The 19,523-nt window shown below is 40.4% G+C and overlaps 1 protein-coding gene across 1 annotated transcript; it reads left to right on the forward strand.

Annotated features, from left to right (window-relative positions):
* The first annotated feature begins 7,559 nt into the window (after positions 1 to 7,559).
* Positions 7,560 to 12,143, forward strand: LOC135473206 (fibrinogen C domain-containing protein 1-like). The gene is made up of 2 exons (XM_064753048.1): positions 7,560 to 8,646; positions 11,357 to 12,143. The coding sequence occupies exons 1-2, from the start codon at positions 7,560 to 7,562 to the stop codon at positions 12,001 to 12,003; spliced, it is 1,734 nt and encodes a 577-aa protein (XP_064609118.1). The 3' UTR covers positions 12,004 to 12,143.
* The last annotated feature ends 7,380 nt before the right edge of the window (positions 12,144 to 19,523 follow it).

Genomic DNA, 19,523 nt, shown 5'->3' on the forward strand with positions numbered 1-19,523 from the left:
CATCATTGTTGAAGAACAAGAGAGACCTCAGTTTCTTGGATGATACTTGTTCTATGAACATTGTTTCTTCTACATAGCCTAGTTCGGGAGATGCATATACGGTTTAGAAGATGCTTGTTTGCCAGACCTTTATTCCGCTTGGGGGCTGCTTATATTGTGGACCTTGCTTTGGTTTGGGAGATGCTTGTTTGTTTTGCAGATGCTTATTCGATTTTGGAGATGCTTGTTTGGTTTGGGAGATGCTTCTTTGATTTTCTATGGTATGGCCATAGATGCTTGCTTGGTTTGGGAGATGTTTATTTGATATGGCCATAGATGCTTGCTTGGTTGGGAGATGTTTATTTGGTATGGCCGTAGATGCTTGCTTGGTTTGGGTGAAGTTTATTTGGTATGGCCATAGACGCTTGCTTGGTTTGGGAGATGTTTATTTGGTATGGCCATAGACGCTTGCTTGGTTTGGGAGATGTTTATTCGGTATGGCCATAGACGCTTGCTTGGTTTGGGAGATGTTTATTTGATATGGCCGTAGACGCTTGCTTGGTTTGGAAGATGTTTATCTGGTATGGCCATAGACGCTTGCTTGATTTGGGAGATGTTTATTTGATATGGCAGTAGACGCTTGTTTGGTTTGGGAGATGTTTATTTGATATGGCCGTAGATGCCTGTTCGGTTTGGGAGAGTCTTTTTTGGTTTGTGAGATGCTTATTTGCTATGGCTGTTGAGGCTTATTTAGTTTGTGAGATGCTCATTTAATTTGGGAAATATAGTTTTGGCTCTGTTCGCCTTCCACAGGAATCATGCAAAAAGAAGCAGTCAGCAGTTTTCAACGATGTTGGAAAGACGCAAGTTATGTTCTAGGCGATTGTGTGAAATCAGTTAGACGAATTAGACGCTACCATGAAGCAGACCGCCACCGATTCTGGACGCTCTGTCCATATTTACTCACAATTATACTCATTGCAAAACTTAAAAACTTGGAGAGAAAGCGTTTGATGGAATAACCTTGACACACCAGTGTTTGCAGTAATAACTTGTTACGTTGATTGAAATCGTCACACAACACGCAGTATCTAACAGTTAAATGCTACAATTCGAGATATGTACACGCCATATGCAGCACTTTTAGGTATATTGCTGCGCAAGTCAGAATAACTTAAGATGTTAAAATTGAGACCATCTCTCTTGTCGTAAAGTCTCCGAGAGAAGAAAACTGTTTTGGTCTTTCTACAAATATAGGTCCAGATAATATGTACCTTCTGGAGAGTCTGTGGTTTCCTTCAAATCCAGCGAAGGTGGATAAATATCCTTTACAGCCTTTGCTATATATGAATTGAGCCAGCAGATCACCAATATACCGTTTAGTGAATGCGAAAGATTAGTAATGGTTAATAGTTTCTGCATATAGTGGTATTCATATGAAAACATGTATAGGTTGTCCCAAAGGGGGTTACAATTTGCACCCGTCGGAATACCTATGTACTGTTGACATATGGTTTCCCCGAATTTCACATTGATGTTATTAATGAGAAAATCAATCAACTCAATGAACATGGAAACACCCCGTGAATGGTAATACTTGTATAGAGTGGAACTGAAGAAGGCTTTGTACCCTTTGACGTTAATATAGCGGAAACCTGTAAAACACCAATCAAAACAATAAATAAAATAAAAAACAGGCCAAATTAATGCCTATCAGAAAATACCAGGCTAGTGCCATTTATAGTATTAAGTCTAAAACTTTATAAAGACTTTTTGAAAAGCTCTTAAAAAACTTCATTACAAATCTTAAAGTAAGAGCAATTATTCGACTGGATTAGCGCTAATCGATTTATTGTCAGAAAAATAATATATAAATACCCATACTAAATTTTATGGGTGTAGCACGCTGGGGTGGCTGGGGTAAAGCACTGAACTGTTGCATGTTGTTGACGAACTTTCTTGGGTTTAAAGTACACACTTTCCATTGGAAAAGAAGTGGTTTTCAACGAATGTTAGTCTGCATTCATAGCTTTGAGCATCTGGGTTCCTGACAAGCACAAGGTGATAAATAATATGGAGCTAAATGGACGAAATGTTGATATCTGCAGATTTCTAAAGTTTAAAGTATGACAGGCCGATGAAATTATCATATTTGAAGTTTAGGCAAATTCTGATTACTTTACCAAAAATTCTTACCTAAAAGCTATATTTTTTAATATTCAGGCTAAAATTGTACTCAAGGCCTATCTCGCGTGGGTTAAATTCAGTTTGTCATCACCTCCAGTACTCCAGTCACCTGACTAAAGAGTGTGCTGATGATTGGCTCAGAGCAGCTATGACATCATTTCAGAATTATGAATTGTCACTATAAGGCTCATTGGAAGGGGGCGGGCTGGGGGCTGGTTTGAATCCCCATCTCCAGTATTGTGAGCTCATGGATAATACCGAATAATGTAATGAGTGCATAGCTTTCACTCCGTATCCAGGCTTTACATGGGAGCTCATTTGCCAGTTCATTCTACTGACAGAGATCTATGCCCATTTAGTCCACAAAGATCGGACTTGAACTATGTTGACGATTCCACAACTGCGGACGAGATCTGTATTAGTCTCGACTGTAGAAGTTCTCGCCAGAATACGACCTATGAGGTTGCAAATCGGTATCAAACAAATAAAAGCCGGAAATTACATGGCGCGGTCTGTGGTGTGAAACGCCAGTATTAGGGAACGATAAGCCTCAGACAACAATTAATCTTCTGTTGACAAATAACACGTTAACGCTCAATGGCTCTGAGTTGACGCTACATCCGAAGTGCAAAGACTACAGCATGGGAATACCAGAGCGGCAAGGGCAAGCCTCAAACTCTGAGAGCCTATTGCGGAACGACCTGTAAGACATACTGGAGAAAATCGTGAGGGATCTTTTTGAGGGTAAATTTTTAGCATGGCCTTCTCCAACACTAGAGGTTTTCTGGACAAGGGAGATTGGATGCGGACTTTCTACCCTTTTGCAATGTGTATGCATAGTTTCTGAAATTAATACGCCCAGAACACAAGGAGGAGTAAACTTCAAACGCCCGCTAGACACCCACCAAAGGGAAGAAAAGTAAAAACAATTCAGGTCAAACACATATAATAAATTTTATAAATACTGCAAAAAATAGCTGTAGTCAGAACTACATTCGTATGCCCTAAAGGGGAAATTAATTATTGACTATTCTATTCTCACACAGAACTGCTTGAGCGACTGTTCTCATCATAGCCTAGGAAAATTGTAATAACATAAGGTTTCAAAAACTAGTCTTTGTCCAATCTCAGTTTCTTCACAATGGGTTTACAAACCAAACTGCTTAAGTTTTCCCGGTACAAACACATGCACAATGTTAACAAGTTTTCAGGACTCTCAATCAAACGCCTTCACATCTCTTAAGCTCATTATATTCTACAGTGAGTATAACACTTGCGGACAAATTTTTGTCATAAATATAGCTGTGTGTAACTTGGCAATTGGGGGTGTATTGGCATCCATGTTTATTGCATTAGCTTGATGCTTTTGTGAAGAAAGAGGTTCAGTGGGTGCATCGGTGTGATCTCTCCCGGGGTACTGTCTGGTTTATCACTCAATTACTATATCTATCCGCTTGCATATGTATATCAAGTGCATTTGTGCGTAAGACGTAAAACGTCAATCAAATACGTGAATAGATTTCAAGTACTTATGGGCACATATAGAGTGAAACGTTTGAAATGAAAAATTAAGAAGTGTGCATGCATCTTAGGAGTGTAGCTAAGGTAATCCTTAAACCAAATTAAAATCAGTTCCACTTTTAGTTCGCAGATTACTGTGATTTCTATATCAAATATTGTAACAATGATCCAAAAGAATTTTTAATCAGAATCCTGTTATTGTATATAGGTTGTATGAGGTAAGTTCTGATGACTATAAAGTCCCCGCAGGGTCTGTTTATACGATGTAGTCTTGTGGATGTATATAGCTTCATCTCCAAAGGCAATGCACATTTTTCATCAAGCGCAGTGGCTGATCGTGCATGGAATGGAATACGATGCAACTCTGTACAGTTGTATCGGGGCGGTGGAGTCAGTGGAGTGGGTGGAGTGGGTGAAGGTGGTTGTGTTAATTGATGTGTACGTTAATATACATAGCTATTCGTACGTTGTGCAACTCTGACATAACATCGTGTCACAGAGTTTGTTCACGCCTATTACGAGAGGGTTTGTTTGCTTCCAGACATGAGTAGGGAAATAATAATCTAATGAATGATTGAGGTCACATTCGTGTAATTCGTCCTTGTTATTCACAGTTCTGTTCTCATTTAATACATAGTGATTGCTAATTCGTATCAGGGGCTTAAGACACCATATACATCATGCTTACACCATTACCACAACGTTTATATGAAGTATATCACAGAGCAGAAGAGCCAAACTGATTCACGCTTTTGTCTGTGTTTGGCCCAGAAAATCAGTTCCACGATTTAATCGATACTGATGTTTGATTTACACCGGACAAAAACTCCTTGTTCATCTTTTAACTGGACACTGTCCTACCGAACGCTTCTCTGCGCCAAATAAATAGACATCTAAAGTAGTGATTTAGATACTTCGCTTAGTGTTGTGCCTGTCTGAGATTATTTTCGTTGCATCAAATTTTGTATAACAATTATAGAACAAAAGGTGTTGGCGAAATAGGGAGACAACACGTTGTGGTCTGTCAGATTATACGGTGGATTCCTTGTTCATTAGCTCACGAGTCAGATCCAATATACAGTCACTCCTTACCATTAAGCAGACCAATAGTAGGTCTAAACAATATAACCAGAACAGCGACGACAGCTAGTGTGACAATTGGTTGTCACATACAGCCACAAACAATTCGCTTTTTGTCCCGTCGAGATATTCTTTTGTAAGTTTTGACTACCATTTGTGTATTGAAACAATACCTGCATTAGTGCTATATAAGGTTTAACCTCTCCAATCAAAAATCCGGGTGTCAACGGCCTGGGAACATTTGTTGCTTCAGATCTAGTTAAATACAAATCCATGTTGGGAGTGACAATTCAGAGGCAGCACTGGTGACGTGCCACCATTGCCGTCTATCGACACTTGCTGTCTATGCTGTGTATATTCTTTTATATTCTAGAGCAGCGTTTCAACCATACACCAAAGAGGAAGTCATTAATGGAGGGGCTGGGGAGAATGGGTTTCTTCAGACCTACATGTCAGTATTGCTGCCGATAGATACGCTTAAGTGCGACTGAGTTTGCATTAAAACTTTTATTGTTTCAGGCCTAACTACTTGCATATGATAAACGGCAGCGCAAGGCATAGTTTTATTGAAAACACGCGTTACTATTGAACGGTAGGCCCTTTTCCCTGTAACGATGAGCCAAGAATCCATGTCCAATTTCTAGTCACCCGCTCAGTATCGTTAGCTTTCACTGTGCAGTTCACCAGTAGTACTTTACTACAGTAGTAGGCCTACGTAGCTACACGTGTAAATCCCTGACGGTAACAACAAACAACAACAGAACAAGCATATCTACTTCATAAGTAGCCCTCGCCGCCGCCTCCCCCAACCCCGCCTGTCCTCGATCTATGATAAAGTCAATTTTGGGCAATAATGGTTAATAGGGGTCAGTATTTAGTGGGGTCACTCCATATACCGATCGATGCAGAGTCGATATATTTGTTTTGGATATTATTGCTTGTTGTAAGATTGGAAGTTATAAGAACTTCTACGTTTTCCTTAGAATGGAAATTATAAGACTGGCCTACTGGAAAACTTATACATTTATTACTGTTTGCATATATATATATTTGCCTAAATCTTTTCTTTAGGTACAAAAAATTCACTCTGTTGAATATGATCACCACAACGTTATTAACTATACTTATTGTAGTTAGTTATTAATAATACCGGTTTTCCAGCAGGCCAGTCTTATATTTTTGATTATTTTCAGTTCGAAAGTAATCTTATTTTTGCACGAAATCTTTGTACTTTTAACCTTTGTTTCAAATATGCAAGTAGGAATAAATAGTTTCCTTAAACCAAAAGAAGCTCTTTAACGGAAACCTCGCATCAAAATGCTGGGGAAAAAACCCATGGAAACCAAGACATATTTCGATTTCAATTTCTTTTAAGAGTTTCCCTCACGGTCAATAATGTGAAAGGTGTCTAGATCTTTGGACTGTATCATGAAAGCGAAATCGATCACGAGGTGCATAGTTTGAATTATTGAACAGCCGGGAGATGCTAAACTTGACAAATTCTCGCTTTAACCCTCGTATAAACCAAACGTCCAAACGCCTTCAATTTACTGGATCCATAAAACTGAATCCCTAAAAAGGGCCACATCGCATCTGATCCAGTGAAAGAGGCCATTTAACGATTGCACAGAAAGAAAATAAAGGAAGGTACTCCCCCCCCCCCCCCCAACCTTTATCTCAAGTGTCAGCTGCTTTTTACACGGTAAGACAGGCTCACAGTTTGTGGTCACGTGAAGTCAATTCCAGAAGCAATCTGAAAAGCACAGCTACCGGAAATGACATCATTCACGTTCCTGAGAGACTGTCTCTGCACAGATGTGATCGGAATGAATAATAATATATCCTTGTTATGTTCTCTAAAAGGAATAGTCAGTCGCCCCTGAGGCTGAAAGCGTTATGAAGTTTTGACAGAGCCTCCTGGTTTTGTAAGAGAAAAACAACCTATAAAGTTGTGTAAATAAAGCCCGAAGCTCTCGTAAAACGACAGTCTTAGCGCTAGTCTGGATGTATTTCATTATCTTCCCGTTAACGATCCATTACCCTTTGGGAATTGGCCCAAAACGTGGACTGGTTTAGTAATGACCGATACTCATGCCAGTCCATCCATCAATCTGCCAAAGTCTGTATTAAACGTTCTAATCAAACACTCCAGATTAGGGTGACAGGACAATTATAAGGCCGAAGCTTTCCGGCAAAGTACGAGACCGAGATGTCGGCGAATTTCTGGCCAGTGCACGGGAAAACACCAGCAAGGGCAGTCGTGCTCGTGTCGCTTCAAAGGGAGACTGCAATCAATACAGCGGCTGTTTATCGGCTTGTAGACACAACATATATACACTGCTCAACGAGCCGTTGGGAAAAGTTTCGACCGAGTATTCTTCGCCTGTCTGGACTGATTTCAAAGGAGATTTGGGGAGCGGTGTTATATACGGAGACAAAGACTTGGCACTCGGTGGAAAAAAGCAGCGTGACGGGTCATTAACTATTTATCATCCACAGCGAGAAACTCCGACCAGGCCTGTTCCAATCCTAACGAATGCATCAGCATGACTTTATTTTCACCGAACCAGCCGTTTCGTCTTTCTTCGATACCAAACATCGCAAGACAGGTTTAACCTGAAGGAGGAATTCTGTTTCTCTTAGAGTCCCTGAAGATTAAAGGGATACAGATGGGCCGGCGTGAAGATACATTTATCACTCAAGACAGACCGCAGACTGAATAAAGCATTTATCGCTGTTTACTGTTTTGTTACACGTCTAAGTTAAATTGCTGTTTTATAGCTATGATGAGGATGGCGTCTGTTACTCTGGCGCACGTGTTAAGTGTGATCATTATATTCGGGTCATCGCCAGTGTCTACTGGCCGATCGCGGAATGGCGATGGACACTGTAACTACCGTTTCCAGGTTTGGCAGCCTGGTGCCAATGTGCTGGAAACTTTGAAAGATCTGGAGTTCAAATGCCAAAATTCCAGTGTGCACTCTACCAGTCAGTTACTAGAGGTAAAGTCTCAGCTCTTGTCAACCTTCTCATCACTGCAAAACGAGACCCTCAGAATACAACGGGACCTATCGTCACAGATGTTCAAGGTTGTAGATCTACAACGCAAACAGAACGGTTTCTACAGTAAACTAGAAAACATGCGGAACGCCGTCGACAGCATGGAGAAGAGAGTGACTCACGTTACGCGAGATTTGAAAGGACTGAACTCAAAAGTGTTCACCAACTCCGACAGTCCTTCTCCACCTCTGATACTGGACCATGACATCACGTCCACTACCAACAACAACAACAATGATTTAATGGGTGTGATAAAGACGAACATAGGAGATCTGAGAGCTGAATGGCTGTTGTTGAAGCGTCAGTCACAGGACATGAAATCGGAGACAATGCAGTTGAAATACGGCCAAAACGGCATCAAATCGGACACGTCCAAGCTGAAGGACCTGATAAACCGGGTCCAGTCCGACACGACCAGGATTAAAGTCAATCAAAAGGACATTACTGAAATGAACGGGGAACTTAAAACCATGCTAGAAAACGTGAAGCTGGACTCTATTGAAATCAAGGACGCTCAGAGTGAGGTCCGCCTTGACGTTGTCACCATGAAGGAAGGCTGGCTGAAACTGAAGACAAAGTGGTTCGAACTGGAAGCGGATTTGAATCTGCTCCGAATGGAAAACAGGCATCTGAGGAACGTTCTCATGAAGTTGCTGGAAGATGGAAACTCAACCCAATGGGAGTCTTTACTGATGGTGTTACGAGACAAGATGTTACCTCTTCCTCCGGCGCAACAGCCAGCCAATTCGCCGGAAATCCCCCAAAATAACGTGTTGGAATTAGAGTCCGGCAAGAACCAGACACTTTCGGTCCCAAGAGGTAAGTTCTGTAATCTAATAAGATCTAATTACATTTGACCGGCTGGTTACATCGGGAGTACTACACCCCTTCCAACGGTCAAACTGGGCTTCCGATATTGCCAATTTTTCTACAAAAAATTTCCTTGTTTTGGTAATGCTGAGAATTCATTCATTTATAAATAACACATTTCTATACACTTTTAGCAGGAATTGTTAAAACATGCAAATACATGGACTGGCTCTAGTTATCTTATAGAAAAGTAATAGGCAATAGGAACAATGTGGTATATTTAGAAGCACCGCTATTTGATAAGGTGATCCGTTGTGTCTGATTTCGTACTAACTGTCCAAATCTTTGTGTCATTTCTGTAATTGGCATCTCATTTGCATTAACAAACGCATGTTTGGAATTAATACTTATCTAAGCGTCGAGTCCGATACCCTTTTACTACTTATAGATCATCAATGGGCTTTCCAAGTAAATAATGGCGAGACTCATTTCCAAAACAACCTAAAACATCCGTTCCCCAAGGAACACAGTATGTAAGAAATAAATTCACGATTACTGGCTCAACTTTCCGCAGATGTTCCACGAAGACAGGCGATGTATGGCTTGATGACTAACATCTTTATAATTCTTCGTCTTCATCTATCATGAAAATTGGTCATAGTCCGCAAATTCTTTGGGCTAGTTTATAGCTGACGTAAGTGAGAGTTACATTTAATGCCTTGATTAAGTACAGAACACACGTGGATTGAAGTGGCATTATTCAGGTGTATCATAACATTCTACATGATTCTATAAAACCGAGTCGCGATGGAATTATTATTTATAAGGTAAATTGAAATGAATCTTGAAGTGACTTCAGGTCAATTTTAGATCATGCTTCAGAACGGTGACATTTACCATTGCCTGTGTTATGTCACTTAGCCTCATTTACGGAAATGACATGGCATTACCGTTCGCTTCAACAGCTGTTCTCTGTCTATGGCGGATAACGGTTATAATTTAAGACAGCGTTAAACTCTAAAAAGATGGTTAATGGTAGGAAAACCGCATTTTCGTGGAGAAACGTTTCGTTTGTTACACCGATTCATGTTCTGTAAAAGAAAAATGTTAATCCGAAACATTCTTGCCAGCTGTCGATGAAATAAGCGCACCATCTTAGTTACGTATGGAATCGTCATCACATTCAGCCATTCATCATATTTTGAGTGGGTTAGTGGGTTAGGAAATTTTGACAGACTATATTAACAATGTTTGTTTCTGCTTAAGCCATGGTGCTAGAGGGCGTGTAGATTGCTACTATATATGCATTTACATGAACGTCAGAATAAAACCCTGACTAAGGTAAATTGACAAGAGGCCCTATTTCACCGGTTACGTGTGAACATTTGCCAGCTATCACATTGTCGTCGCTGCTCTGGTTTTACTCTCTCTGCTGTACGTCTTTATTTATATTAACCCGATTTGCCATTTACAAGCTCGTCGGGAGTAATATCTGGCACAGTTACAGGTAACGCACTATACGCGTTTATCGTTATCCCCAAAACAACCACCACAGGTCAGTCACGGCGCATCTGGTGTAACTCTTAAAACAACGTAGGCCTACTACATGTATATGGGACACCGCATTTACCTCGCGTACAAGCTATCTTGGGAAGTCTATATAAGACTTCATGTCCAGGTCGTCGATTTCTGACTTTACAGCACTATCGGAATTTACCTGGAGCCAAACAATGCATCAAGCTGGACGCAAAGTCCAGCTTTATGGCTTTAGTGGAATATATCGAGCTGAGTGCCTTCAATTAAGCAAATGAGTCCCCTTAGTGGACTCGAGACCATCCAACCAAGTTTAAACTGTTAAGGGAGTACAGCCACACGTAAGGCTTACAGATCAGACAACTTCTGGCGAGCTTTCTGACTTAGCCTTAAAGTTTTGTTCAGCTAACCGGGATGATATTTCCGAAGAGGATTAAGTGCCCTTCACACAAAAATGTTATAGGTGGCAGTCTGAAAGCTTACAATGTTTACTCTCAAACAACCAAATTATAGGATGCTGGAAACTTTCGAGCAAGTTTGTCTTTTATCTGTCCGATAAACGGTTATCTGTTATTTTACTCTCAGTGGAACAATGACCTAAAGATCATTACCAAGCATACTCAAGAATTTACATTTATGAAAGGAACGTAACAGTTCTCACATTTTGTAAAGTTTTTAAACTCGCTGCAGAAAATAATGTTTAGATATGCTTTTTCGAGCCGTGTTAAAACCAATTGGGACAATAAAATTTATAGAAATAATGTGGAAATATGCACATTTGGGCAATATTAAAACATGACGAATGTAGCATTGTTGACGGTGTTTAGTCTTGACAGGTCATAAACTATCTGTACAGTTCTCGTACATTTTGTCTTACATGACGTGGACATTTTTCTGGTGTGACTTAGAATGACGTGGATATGACGTCAAGTGAGACAATTTTGTTAGCATGACGTAACAGCAGAGGTCTCTTTAAAAACAAAACAGTTTTGGAAAATGCTTCACTTGTCTGAATCCGTCGTAGTTTCTTACTTTATTTACTTTCTTACCTCTTTGGTGATTATGTTTTTGGTGATTAAGGTGTTTTGGAAATTTGTCTTCCGAACGTTCATGGTGGTAGACATCTTATACACAAATGTCTGTTTCGAGGTCTAATTTTTTTTAATACGCAACTTTACTGTTTCAGATTGTCACTCGTTGTACAAGAGAGGTTACGTGATCAGTGGTGTGTACGCAATCCAGCCGATCGGAGCGCCTCAACTGGACAACGTTTACTGTGAGATGATCAACAACACCGGCTGGACCGTCATTCAGCGACGTGGGGACGGTTTGATCAACTTCAGTCGGCGCTGGCTTGAATACAAGTTCGGCTTTGGAAACTTGTACGGAGAGTTTTGGCTGGGCAACGAAAAGATCCACATGTTGACTCGCCAAGGGGAATATGTTTTGCGGATTGATATGTGGGATTGGGAAGGAAATAGGCTCTTCGCGGAATACTCTTCCTTTTCCATCGATGGCGAGGGCGACAGTTATCGCCTGCACGTGCGGGATTACCATGGTGATGCGGGCGACTCTCTTAGTTACCACAGCAGCATGGCGTTCAGCACTGAAGATATGGACAACGATCTGAACGCCCGCCATTGCGCTGTGGATTACAAGTCCGGATGGTGGTACAACAGTTGTTACTCCAGCAACCTGAACGGAGTGTACCGCATGGGGTGGTACGGACAGGGCAGGTCTGGATTTGCAGACGGAATAGTCTGGTTCACTCTGAAGGAATTTGATTCTTACTCTCTCAAGGGCGTCGAAATGAAAATACGACCGAAGCTGTAAGGTATCAGCTACATGCTTACATTGTGGCTTCCAATAAATGGTATTGATCGGGGATTTTCGGCGATCCTTCGGATTGTCTGTCAATTTTCTCAGCTTCGTAACTTGGTGAAGTGGACATCCGAGCGGCAAAATGTATACGGGAAGTTTCTAAATTAAACTGTTATTTTACGGTCCATTTCAGCTGACAATCTCCATTTCATCGTCAAATTTCCACCGCGGTTGGTTTGATGATAAAACTGAGTAGGTATCCATGTCAGCTGTGATTATCGAATTTTCTCCATGAAAAGAGAGACGGCCTACATTCATTTACTTTTTTCCTCCACCGATGGAAGAGACAGAAGCCAACAGCGCTAATGAAGAGCTGCAATCAGACGCCTACTTGCACAAGCTGTGGTTTCGATCATGCTTTAGAATAACGAGTTTGCAGGTGTCTCATTGCTACCCTTTAAATACCACAAAGACTTCGTTTACTTGTGATTAAGCCTGTTTACGGAATTGGCATGTACTGGGTGTAAATGACCTTTTGAAGCGAGTAAAAGCGCACTCCCATGTATATATCGTGATAAAAAAAACCTTCATACATGCATGAAGTTACTAATACCTTAATTAATTACTTATTATCTCCGCCTCGGTGGAGTATTATGCTCGAATCAAGTAAAAATACAGCATATAAATAGCAATCAAACCAATAAAATTTCATTTTATTTACATATAACAATGGTAAAGTTTGCATGATTCAGCCCTTATGCATCCAAGGAAGAATCTGTATTTATTAGGGTCAAATGGAACATATATTTGCAGCGTAGTGTGTCGATTAAGCCTATATATACATGAGCAATCATTTTGTGATGACCCAGTTTTTGATAAAAAGGCTTTGAAGGATATTTATTTGGGCTATACCATTTCAGGCAGGAACATTTAGGAGGTACTTTACATTGCAGGGGCGCAGTGTTCCACGATTCCATACAGTGAGGATATTAGGTCAGTTTGTCTTCTCAAGACCTATCGTGATCAAACGCATTCGTCGCAGTGACTGTCATGTTCCAATATCCCGGAAGTCGGTTCAAAACCCGTGAGCTGGACAGTGCATGTGATTCGGACCGCTGACTCGATTGACGTGGTTCTTGATGAAATCAGTGGTAATGCTGCATGGTAGCTATTGGAACCATTCGTCAGTCACTTGCACTGATCTGTGGGAATTGAAAAGAAAACCTGTCAGTACCTCTCGACGACATTCGGTAACACCGTCTTCCCTATATATTTCCCTCTAGAGTACATCGACTAAGTTAAAGGCTTTATAGTCCCCAGCTTCGTGGGGCCGGGGGGGGGGGGGGGGGGAGAGGGGAGATGTGTCAGATGGCTGCTTGCATGGTTTCCCTTCCATGACTGTTGATTCATATAATGTTAATTGTTATCCATGGCGTGTAGAAATTGTCGGTGTCATGTCCTCAAATTATAAAATAATAAGATGTACACTTCACCCACTACACCGCTATAAAGAGACACATGTCAAGTCTATAAGCTGCCGGAGGAGGAGAGAAAGGAACTTCTTAACATACCATACAGAACCACCTAACACAATCGTTTCAATATCTTCAATGTTTTGGAAAATCTCAGTATAATATTCTTTAAATTTGGCACGTTATAGAACCGTATAAACTTGTGGTCGTGGGTTCTATTGTGGCAGTCTGTCCGCGTGCAACAATACCCATCTTTGTTCAGCGTCGTGTTCACTCGCTTGTAACCTGAGGGCTTACCCCCTGGAATTAAGATGTAACCGGCTCATCACTTTGTTAATTATACAAAGTTATGTAGTTTCAGAAATATATTGTAATGTAAGGCATGAGCGTGTAACGAGTTGATTATTTACCCGTAATATTTACTTCATTGTTTATTTCTCTATTTATTTGATTAATTTTTAATGACTGGGGACAGTCACATGTAAATTATGTATATTCATAAGTATTTTATATCTCTATCTAATACCATATAGGTATCTTAAGTTCAACATAGACTAAAAATATGAGCATGTATACAGTACTGAAATTATCGAGGCCTATTATAACGGTTGTGACTACATAGACTTGAAGCGTTTTAGATGCGTAGTACATTTGTTATTTGATGTTAGCTTGGTGCATGTTAAGTGAACATGTGTAGAACGTTTGTGTAATGTTTTGTGATAGTCCATAACTCATTCACGACAGTTGTGTAATGTTTTGTGATTGTCCATAACTCACTCACGACATTTGTGTCAATGTTTCCTCTGTAATACAATTTTATCATAAGGTTGTAATCTGACGTTATATCAATAATCAATAAAAATAGTCGAGGCTTAACTATATTACCGCGTTGTGATCTGTAAAGATTCTGGGCGTAAAGAACTTGCTCATTTTTTGTTGTTGTCAAACATATGCCAAGTCTGTATGTTTCTTTTCCATCATCTGATCCAATCCAGTCAATGGCTGGGTCTATCAATCACATTTACCCATTTCGCCAATCACAAATAATACTGAACCAGTCCAAAGTCATTTTTTCAGAAGGCATGCTAAAACATAGGTTATGTGACGGGAACTGGCCAATCCTCTCCAAGCAACGTTTTCAGGAGAAAAGGCGTGGATATTCTTGGGTCTTTATGCCATAATAACTGGCCAATCAAACTCAAAGCAAAGTTTTCACGAGAAAACGCGTGGATATTCTTCAGCAACCCTTTGAATGAGGACCAAAAGTGTATGGTCAAGAGTGTTTGGGGATTAGGTCATGTGGGAATAGTCACTGGCTGGTATTCGCACAAGGAGTGATTCATCGACTGGTCGAATGTTTCAGTGATTGATTGCTCACAGCTTGCGTATAATTGCTTGTTTGTTTGTTGCCTCGAATGATTTATTTGTTGACAGAATGATTGTTCGATTCATCGATGACCAGATGACTTTTTTTATCGAGGATCAAATAGTTCAGCAAGATATGTAGCCTTTGGATCTGAACTCTTCCTTGATGCATTTTATAGTAGCCACAGAGCAGCACCTCATTGTATGCACATCACTCAGAACCATATCTCGGTTTATACGGTATAAACTAAATCTTTGTGAGTTATTCTGGATCATCATCAACAAGTTTTGGATTATAGACCTGTGTCTGGATTTCCTGAATGTCAAGCTAACTATTGTTAATGAGGGAATGGCCTGTTAGAGGCAATATTTGCGAGGCTGTTATTTACAGTGGCTGCTCTCACACGCTCTCCAGCCGACAGCTGTTGGATTTGCCGCGCGCATTACTGCGGGGCATTGCTAATGGGACAGTCGCGTGATCCGACGTTACACGGTATATCTTTAACTCCATGCTCACCGTATAGGTTCCAGGCGAGCTTTGGTTGGAAAATCTCCTTAAATTACCCCACTACCATAGGTCTGCTTCATGATCCAGGGCTTGACTTGTTAAGAGTCTGGACAGAGGAGACGAAAAAATCTCTGTCAGAGCTGTACAAAACATTGTGAAATATGAAGCGGTCTTAATAACACATTCAGTAAACAGGTCTATCATCGATTAAATATACATAAATAATGAACTTGTGGAAGGAAAAGATCACAGTATGGAGACTTTTTAACATCAGGCCCTGCAGATCTAATCAATATTCAAAACTCATAAATAAAATCTTTCTTATTTTTGTTTTCCCTCAGCGATCAGAATTAAGCTAGAATTATATGTTACGTCTGAGAGCTGTGTGCTTTGTGAGTAATCATGTTCACACTTTACTTATGCTGGCTTTTTACAATCAAACAAAGTGTGGTCCACCTTTGAGGTAGCGGTGTTGTGAGAGTAAACCACGTCTTAACGACTAGGCGTCTGTGGCCGAGTAAGATACAGCAGCACCATGACACAGGAGCCTATCATCAATGCAATCGACGTGAGTTCAAGTCAATGCTGGCTTCCTCTCCGGCCTACATGAGAAGGTCTTGCACCAACCGGTCGTGGGCTTTCCCCTCGGGCTCTGCTCGGTTTCCTCTGGCCATAATGTTGGCCACCGTGGTATAAGGGATATATTCTCAAGCACAGCGTAAAACACCAATTTAGTAAATACGAAACTGCTAAAATAAAGGCGACTATATTCTGAACAGAAACTTGAAATGACAATAGTAAAAACCCGTTTGTAACCGGTAAGAATCTATGCGTCGAAACAGACATTCTTATACCAGCCGTCAGTCAGAATGGACGTTCAGGATCAATAATTGAAAGCCAAATATCGGATCGACCTTTAACACAAACCACCAAAGAACTATAAGAAAGTATACTAAATACGAAATTAGGTTGAATCATGTAAAGAGAGAAAGTCAACAGTTTTCAATGATGTAACCGGAAACACGCAAAGAATGTTCTAGGCGACTGAGTGAAATCAGTATTCAAATCGTGTACCATGACAGCACAGAAATTGTCGACAATCAAAATATATGTACCTCTGTTGAGCTTTGATAGCGCAGCTCCTAATGATCCTGGGTCTGGAAGAGAAACGCTTCGTCTTTTCGGGACAATCGCTTGTGTCATGACAGACCCATACATTGATTCTAAAAGTTACTGTTAATTCTTCTCATTTTTGGGGACACCTGGTCTACTCTTTCTAGCCAACATACATGTAAGTGTAGCGGGAATATTTTTTCACGTGGTTATTCCATCTAATATACAACATGTTCATATGCACTTTTCCAAACATGTAAACTAGGAGAGAAATGTAATTCTAGTGCTTTTAGCACTTGTAATGTCTGTTTTCAAAATTAGAAGAATTAAAGTAAGGCCATAACGCTGGAGAAAAAGTTTTCAGTTCTATCCAAAACAGACAAAATTCTGATGTATTTTAACTAGGTGCAAACAGTGCAGAAATTTATAGTGCAGTAACAACCTAAAATTTCAGTATGGCAGTATTACCCAATCAGTGCTCCTTCACTTTTCAGTTCTTATACAGATCTTGGACCCAACTGCCTGAATAGCGCGTGTAGAGATGCTAAAATATGACATATGGCAGCGAATTAATAAAGGAAAGATCATACATGTGTAGTGCATTGAGCATTATTAAAGTATGTCTCGTCTTGAAACAGCAGAAGAACCACAGACTCTAGTAATACAAATAAGATCCATTGTGACGGACAAAAGTTCTTGTTTCGTTTTTCAAATTACGAAAATGGTGCTATAAGTTAGCGCAAATTCATTTTGATTTAAAAGCAGCAACACATTTGCTATTTCTCCAAGGACGTGCTGAAATGAAATGTTAACATTGTCGATACCAAAATGAAAAGAAATACAGATGGGTTTTTGTTTTAAAAATAAAATGTTTCCATGCACTCTATTCCGAATTAAACAAACCAAAATAAAATGCCAAAACAAAATATACAGGATTAAATTTGTCGGTGTGAAACTAATGCAATGGCACCAACGATGTTCACTATGACAAAAGATCACGCGAAGACGGTGAAATCCGGCCTCTTGTCAGAATACCTAAGTTAGGGTTTTATATTGTAGCTCTTCCTGGAAATACTTGAAAAGTAGCAAATTAAACGTTCCTAGCACCATGGCTTAAGTAAAACTAGGTAAACTTTGTTCGGTTTTGATTGTTTATCTGATTGGTGTTTTACGCCGCCCTCAAGAACATTATAGTGGGGGAATCTGCCCGCGAGAAATCTACGACTATCTGCTAGTTGATGGCACACCTTCACACGTGCAACCGGAGCGGAAGTCAGCATGAGTTGCATTTGAACTCACAGCGACCGTATTGGTGAAAGATTTATTCCACCGCTCTGACAAGCTAACCACTCCTTCACGAAGGCCCCACACAATAATCACTTGGAGATGAAAAGGGTATGAAGACATAATACAGAACGTATATAGCAGTAAAATACTATGGGTTTTATAGCATGAACCTGAACGAAGCGGTATTCGACTTCGGCGAGAGTCTCGCGGCAGCCATTGAATTTTGTGAGCCTGGTAACAGGTAGCGGAAACGCCGGTTCCCACACTCTGGAATTCTTGGTTTGACAGTGGTGTTCTCGTCAGTTTTGGACTGCTATAGGAAGATAAACTTTCTATATACGGTATTTGTCTACGAAGTATCAGATGAATTTTTATGTAATAATGTGTTGGTTGATAAGCATCAAAATAAATAATATTCGAAAGGTGCATTCCTTAACAACTTGGACCTGAATACCATGCATATAATGATCTCCTGTAACTTTGTAAGGGTGTTTGTGTCCTTTGTCATCAAAAAGTGACCAAACGATATGAAAAGAGGGGGCACACGAATAAAAAATACAAAAAGAAACGACTTTGCAGGGTGAACCTGAATCCTCATATTAAAAAATGGGTTTTTTCTTGAAATTGTGTGGGAAAGAACTTGGGCCCAGTTGTGTATTAAGACTTAAGCCTGGTGTTAACTTTAGTCCAGACTAAAGTGTCATTTACTTTGTATTAGGTCGAGACTGGTATTAAGATTTAAGCCTGGCTTAACTTTAATACACTTTTGAACAACTGTCCCTTTGTGACTAAAATGGCATGAAAACAAAGTGTATTAGACTAATTGGGAACCACAGATTTTACAGTTTGGATCTGAACTCACACAAGCAACATTGATCTCCTGTGCGGCGTAGCAGCATTTGTGTAGTACGTAATCACAAGCTGACCAACACGACTTGAACGTTAGTATTATACGGGGATAAAACAGGAATTTTCAGAATGAACCTAAAGCTCTCCAGGGCAGATGACTGCAAATATAATGCATGCAACAAAAGCAGATGGATAATAGTTTTCCTCTTCCTGTCCTTCGCCTGTCAGTTGGACCTACTTAAGTAGCTCTTGGTATAATGCATATTCAACAAGCAGAGTAGCTGAATACAGATGTCTGAGCACTCCGACTTCTCTTGACGATCGATTCGGCGATGCTGCCGGTGGGAACTCTGTCATCGTAGGTTATACAGCTGGTGGACGGCAGATAAAACCGTAATGGGGTGGTCAACATAGACCTGTGAACATGTATATTCACACGCTGTAGTAATACATAGAGAAGGCTATATAACGTACAGTATTGTGAAGCTTTAAGACGTTTGTACTAGTTGTACCTCGCGACTGTTTGGTACATGTGAGAATGCTTTGGTGTTTAGTAAGGCACAAGGATCGCCATTCTAGTATGCTATTCTGTTGGAAAGCAGTGATGTGAAGGTAAAAAGAGGCATTTCGGCATCACATTACATCTTTATTTTTATTTATCTGTTGTTTACGGCCATAGACTATTCAAGAATGTTTCTATTACATGACAGCGCCTAGATCTATGATTGGATGAACACATCGATGGGTAGGTAACAAATCTCTTCATAAAAGCTGCAGTCAGACCAGTAAGAGCTGGATTTTAGTCTGCGACCTCATTGGCTCAGAGCTAATCGGGTGGTGATCAGAGCATTGTAGGGCTTCCTTGGCCGAGGGGGTTAGCACCCGGGCACAGCGTAATGACCCATGAGCCTCCCACCAATACGGTAGCTGTGAGTTCA

Source organism: Liolophura sinensis, chromosome 8, assembly GCF_032854445.1.
Source record: "Liolophura sinensis isolate JHLJ2023 chromosome 8, CUHK_Ljap_v2, whole genome shotgun sequence".
NCBI lineage: Eukaryota > Metazoa > Mollusca > Polyplacophora > Chitonida > Chitonidae > Liolophura > Liolophura sinensis.

Bases quoted from the DNA above. Each gene is read 5' to 3' on its own strand.
- LOC135473206 (XM_064753048.1), top strand. From the start codon at position 7,560: ATGGCGTCTGTTACTCTGGCGCACGTGTTAAGTGTGATCATTATATTC. The intron at 8,647-11,356 runs GTAAGTTCTGTA...TTACTGTTTCAG, and splicing joins GACACTTTCGGTCCCAAGAG to ATTGTCACTCGTTGTACAAG.